We start from the raw sequence: 6,711 nt of genomic DNA, 5'->3' as shown, positions 1-6,711 counted from the left end.
CACTTGCTAGTCACCGATGTACGTTCGAGCCTCACCCGGGATGTTGCATTCTTCTTCTCAGGAAGCCATCCAGCTTGCTTACGGAAGATCGGTGGGTCTACCCAGGTACCCTACCGTGATAAAATCATGCATGGAGGTGCATTTGGAGTCTTCCTGGAAAGTCACCATATGAACTTTAATTTTGTCGGTGTGACGTTACACCCAACAAAAAATCTATATGCCTTATTGATTAGTTAATAATCTGACGTAATAAATGATCAAGGTTTTAAAATAGTAATTGATATGCGGAAGAATATATAAACCATTGATTGCTTCCACAAATAAATAAATAGTCATAGCTCAATGTTGAGTCACCATATTCCAAGTTAATAGTGTTATATCTCCGTGTCGTTAGGTTGGTTACAAAAACGCAATAAAAAAGTAATATGAGCTCTTTCAGTTTCGTGTATTCCGGTTGTTTCCATCATCTATAAATATTACAAGGCAATTACTGAGTATATGAATACCTGGAAAAAAAAAGACAATCGATCTAACAATACACATTTTGAAAAATCAGACTGTATGGAGAAATATTAGAGTGACGGGATAAGAAAATACTATCATGGATGGAGCTTGTAGTACAGAAGGTCAGAAATTCTCAGTTTACATTTTGTTATGATATGAAATTATGGATCAAATCACCTGCGCAGAAATTGAAAATAACGGTTTTGTGCATGTGATATAAAATCACTTGGGAATATGATATATTATCCTAGTTAAACTAATGGGAAATTTGAATTTGACATTTATATTAGGGATAATAAAAATTAATGTAAACGGTTTAAAATGATCCATATGACAGATATGTTTGTCCTTGTTGTTATGCACAATTTCAGTTTTATTGTGTTGTTCTTTTGGTGAGATTTAACATACCCGAGATAAACTGAATTTCAGGAAAGCCTGTTGTTATGAAATTTAAACCGGACAAACTGTATGTGTATCTCAAACTCGTTCATGACATCCTTAGAAAAAATGCATTTATACTACGCTAAAAGTATCTCAATAGAATTAAATGGGCTAGAACTAATTCTCCCTAAAGATACATTTGTGGTACTTCGATTAGTTTATGTAGGTATCTAATGTCATTTGTGTGAAAAAGTGATTTGCGATGTTGTAGTAGTTTATCTACATCAGACATCTCAATGAAATCAATAGTAGACAAGTTTCTTTTTTTATCGTAAAATTATAAATTTCCAAAAAATCAAATGAAACATAACAGCACTGTAACAATACTGGTTGTATTCCAATACGTAATATTTAGTAAGCAAAGGTAAAGTTTAGCATCACACCCAGTGCTTTTACGGATATATTTGTTTCTCGTCCTTTAATCTTGGAATCCCAACGACCTAGTTTCGCCGATACTCTTTACAAAGCATACAGATATAACTGCGTTACATGTATTCAATATAATTCATTTTATTTGCGCACCTGTAATATGATAGGTTTTAATTGTTTGCTACCAAGCAGATATTGTAAACTTTAGTGCAAATGTGTATTTTTGATGAAGCCGTAAACGAGCGCACGGAGTTACATTAATGACCTTAAGTTTAAAATTTTTAAAACACTGCCGAGTAACGTATACAAAGGATTTCGGTGTGTTCTTGTACATTATATACAAAACAATGTATTTTGCAGAATGTATCATAAATTATGTACATTATGAGCAACACAATACAATGTGCTGTAAAATAGACAGTATTTAGCTTACGAGTCAAGACAGATACGACACATTCTATCATTTCGTTCGTTATTTTACAAGCGCATACAATTAACCTTTTATACACCGAAATTGTACACCAGAGAGCGTATCCTTAAAGATTTAGAAAATATCATTAGAGTGTAAAAATATATATGTACTGTAGTGTAAATATATATGTACTGAGTTGGAGAAAATATCCTCCAAATTGTAGCCCAATGGTTTTATTCACTCTCACTCAATGCTTGGATACTTATCATTTTCGTATGCATGCAAATATATTGTATTATAAAAGAAGATGAGCTGTTTATGCTTAATTCAAATAAAATGTATGTTCTGTTCTGTTCTGTATAAATATTGACACATAGTAGATCTTAAGCATGAGAAGTCCTAAACATGATTTTCAAGTGATCATAAGCGTAGAAAAACTGAAAAAAAACCTTCCACTTTAAATACTAACGAAAGTGTTATCTAACCTTATACAATCCTAATTCACAGGCGGTCAGATCAAATAAACAAAATGTTTTTCGAAACATTTGACCTCTTTTCGTCCGTCATTGGATACAATGCACCAACCATTTTTAAGACCTACTATGTAACTTATTGTCAATACGTGCAGCGAATTGGTTTATATATGTTATCATCTTTATTGCAACGTTCACCTGAAAGTGTTGTAAATAATCAACATTCTCCATAAAAAGGTTGATGTGAATTTGTTAATGTAAATTGTAGTTAACACATTTTCTAAATAAAACAAATGTTACCTCAAATGTTCCATGTTAACTCATTTTAAACCCATTTTCAATAATGGTTTTTGAAGCAAATTCTTAAATGTAAGTTCATCTTTTCAGAGGAGACTGACTCCGAGGGTGAAGAAAAAGCATCTAGCAGTTATGATCAACCTCTTATGTCGCATGAGGGATTTTCAGATACTCAAACTTTAATCAAAGAAGACCAAACTAAGGCATCTGCAGAGAACCATTCCGCAAGCGTCGCCTTTTATGTCAGAGATGTAAAAACTGGAAAAGTGTATGGTTTAAGAAATCGTCATATTACTCTTCATACAGACAAAATTGATATTAAAATGTTAAGTCAGAGTAAGTTTATCCATTTTGGGACATCAGTTAAAATTTTGGATGAAAAAAGTTTAGATATAGGATTGATAGAGATTGATCACTCTGTAAAAGATCTTTTAAGCAACACAGAGAACGTAGATCAGAATGTTTGTATCTATTCTGGTCCATTTGAAAGCATTTTTGATAAAGAAATATTTAAATACAAACCTAGCGATAAACTTTATGAAGTGTGCAAATGTGGTACACCAAATTATGGAACTATTGTTTCTGAGTCGGAACATGAAGAGTGTAAACCAGAAAATGGACAATTTCTCGTTAAAAGTGAGAATGGTGTATTCGCTGTAAAAGGTGAAAGTGGTACCGCCGTCGCGGCCAAAAGAAAAGAAGACAATGTAATAGAGTTAGTTGGAATTATTTGCGGTGGATCAGGCGACAATACTGTTTGTCTATTTATTCCAGATGTTTTTCATTTTTATAAGAACAGATACGACATGATTCTAGAGTTGTATGATGCATGCATACTTTGTGGAGTAAAAATATATTTCAATTTGTCAACGCCGGAGCAAATTTCTCCACCTAGTTACGATCTGGTGGATCATGCTTTAAATTTGATGTGCTACAAATTTGAAAATGTAGATGTTAAAATTTACGAGCGCCTAATAGAAAGAGAACGCGATTTGTCCCTACGGGTCACTCAAAGATTGTGTTTGAATGATAACGCCATCTTCGAAAATGACAATCCTAATTATGTAGCAATAGAAAGCGGCATGTTAGCATGCGATTTTTTGTATGTGGGTAATGCGAGAGCAGCAGAAAACCGTCTAAAGAAAGCAATATTTTGCTTTTTAAAGTCAGATGATTTTGGACTTAGATTGTTATGTAATCTCATTACATATATCACGTGGTATTGTCTTGTCAAAAATAATGATACTTCTTTAGACAAATTGAAAAAATTGCTTGAAAATGGCAAGAAAAGTTTTGAATGCGACTTCAGGACCTTAAGAGGATTTCCTTTAGAGTCATTAGGATTCCTGTATTATGATTACTCGAGATATTACATGGCAATGTGGGATAAAATGCGTGAGCGAGGCCATGACCATAGAAACAACACAACTGAGAGAAGCTATAGATTTGAAGCAGTTGAGAAAGCAAAGCAATCTGTGAAGATTTTTAAGGAAGACCATAACGAGAAGAAAAGTACAGAAACACTGAGGAGACTTGTGCTGGCAAAATGTCAGCAAGTGTATGTTCTACTTGGTTGTGGTCATGATTTCATTACTTGTGAGGAAGTATCCAATGAACAAATAACAGAAGCTGAAAACATTATTAAGGGTATGGAGGAAGTGACTATGAAGGAAATACCATTAGTGCAAAATGTGGATTACTTGATTGCATTATGCGACTTGCAGTATAGAAATGGACATACATCGAAAGTTTTGAAAACGGCCTGTTAATGTTTCGAAAACTCCGAAATCAAGGAGTACCATGTAGGATTCCATAGAGCTAAATGCAGAGTAGAAATGCTGTCCAAATTAAAATCATGGTAATTTCGATAAGCTATCAGTGAATAAACTTCTGTTTCTATGTTTGGATGTTTTTGATACCTAACAAATAAAAATTAAAATTAGAAATATAGTTAACCTTCCAAGTCAAACATTATGTGCCATGTTTACTTCTATTTGTCCGTTAAAGCTAACTCAGCATAAACATAAACGTTGTTCTTTCGGAGGACAGGGGATGGTTTAGATTAATTACCAATCATGTTAGTATCATTGTAAATATTCTAGGTAAACGTTCTTGAATTCGCGTCAGTGAAAGTGGCCTGTCAAAGTGAAGGGAAAAAAAATAGAACTCATGATTTCAAGCCAAATAGCTCAGTTCATATTAGGTTTGGAGCTTGTACTTTGAAAGGATGCTATTGTGCACTATTTAACGATTAGCTTATTAATGTACTAAGTACTTGAGATTGAAACGTGTTCTTTGAATACATTAAATATAAACATTGTTTATGAAAAGGGTATTATTAGGTGGTCACAATTCTAAACTGATTAGTAATTTCATATACAAATAAAAGATGTACATAATTTTTTTGTAAATAGTATTCAGATAGGAAAAAAGATCGACATGAATAAGGCTATCCAAAATTTAAATGTTTCATTCTTTTTTAAGACTGGATGTAATAACTAATGTGATAGAGCAATATCTTAATGCGAATATATATTTTGATTTTCATAAAACATTAAAATTGAAATTAGATATGTATCTGCTATAACCTTCACTTATAATCAATTTGGAAAGTTAATTCTCCTCATTGTATCATGTATTTTGTATGAACAGAAAATATTGAGAATAAAAGAGGTATTCCAACAATTACATTCTATATATATATTTTATTTCCAACAGAAAAGGCGGTCAGTGATATCGTCATCATCATTCCACGCCTTCATTATTACATAGTAGTGATGTTTTCACACTGAGCCCTTCTGGTTACTAATCACATCACTCAAGTTTCTAATCTTAAAATTCGTTTATGTGATCAACAAGATAAAATTCCACCTAATTCACATTTGAATACTACGCTTTCCTGTTTGATTGTATCTGACGGAACAGACAAAGGACTCCACGGTAACGAGTTTTTCTAAAGCCCACCAGGAATGAGATTCTTTGATATCTGTCTTCTAGCCTGTTTCGTCTGGTCCTTAATGGTATATCTCTTAATGATCTATCTTCCACAAAGGCACTGGGAACATGCGATAAAGGTTCTTTAGGGTTTCCTTTCCTCCTATGAACAGACCAAATAAAACAGGATATGCTGTTATTATGTTGATTTGTTATATTCTTTGTTTCAAAAGAAATTTCATATTGATTTTATTGCTTTTTATGTCAATCCAAAGCAGCATTTTTGCGTTTTGCATACCATCTATTCTGTTATCATGGAATGTGTAGTAGATACAACTGACGGGATAACTTTTATTAACACTATCCTGTAATTTTTCAATATAGACGGGTGTAAAAGTGAGGTTTGGAGAATCATTAACCGCTTTAGATTATCCAGTGTTTTTGGTAATGACCGTTCAAAGGCAGTGCTCTGCAGTGCTCCTTTATGTCTTTGTTTCGTCCTTCTTGTCTTTATGTTTTACATCGTCTGTTTAACATAGACTGTTGTTGGGTGGCGGTCTTGGCAAGCTACGTTCCTGGAACGAACGTGGCTTTTCTTTTTAGTTCTTGTAGTTGATTGACACTCAAATAGTATTTCCGTAAAGAGAATTAACTATGGACTGACTCTATTATCTTTTCACAAGTATCCTCCTTTGAACACAGATTATCTGTGAGACGAATAAAGATTGAATAACGTCATTCTTGGTTTTGCCTGAAAAGGGAGATGTTTCTCTTTGTCAAAAGGAAGTATGGTGAATACTATCAGAGAGCAGGCTGACCTACAATAGAGAGATGAATCTAGTTTCTACGAGTATTTACAAAAAACGGTGTGGAGAGGCTGAAAAAGGAAGTGTGGCCTCAAGTGTTTAACTTAGGTCAATGGACAGGTAGAAATCTAGAAGAATTTCTTCGTTGAGAACGTCATTTTATCTGGTGCGAGGACCATGTCAACTTTAACTGGGAGAATGCTATTTTCTCAGGTGAAAGTTCGATATCGTTTCATTCTTTAAGTGCATAAGGATGTGAGTAAAACCATGTGAGTAAATGTGAGCATTTATCGAAGGAAATATGACAAGTGGCGGGGCACCTGATATGACTGAAGTTTTGGGTAATTGGACAGTATGAGTCTTATTTTGGTAACTAGTAAGCACAATCGGATTATGATCTCAGTAGATCTGTCGTATTTTTAAGACCATTGTTTTTACGGAAACTTCAGTATTTTCTTTTAAACTTTAATATCCA

At 33.5% G+C, this 6,711-nt stretch overlaps 1 protein-coding gene across 1 annotated transcript; it reads left to right on the top strand.

The window, feature by feature from the left end:
• The first annotated feature begins 379 nt into the window (after positions 1 to 379).
• Positions 380 to 5,184, top strand: LOC123523587 (uncharacterized). The gene is made up of 2 exons (XM_045301249.2): positions 380 to 626; positions 2,587 to 5,184. Exons 1-2 carry the CDS (start codon positions 602 to 604, stop codon positions 4,263 to 4,265), a joined length of 1,704 nt encoding a protein of 567 aa, XP_045157184.2. The 5' UTR covers positions 380 to 601; the 3' UTR covers positions 4,266 to 5,184.
• Positions 5,185 to 6,711: the final 1,527 nt, after the last annotated feature.

This window comes from Mercenaria mercenaria, unplaced genomic scaffold (genome assembly GCF_021730395.1).
Source record: "Mercenaria mercenaria strain notata unplaced genomic scaffold, MADL_Memer_1 contig_4554, whole genome shotgun sequence".
NCBI lineage: Eukaryota > Metazoa > Mollusca > Bivalvia > Venerida > Veneridae > Mercenaria > Mercenaria mercenaria.
Note: the sequence above shows the minus strand (reverse complement) of the source record. Positions and strands in the feature narration are given on the sequence as shown.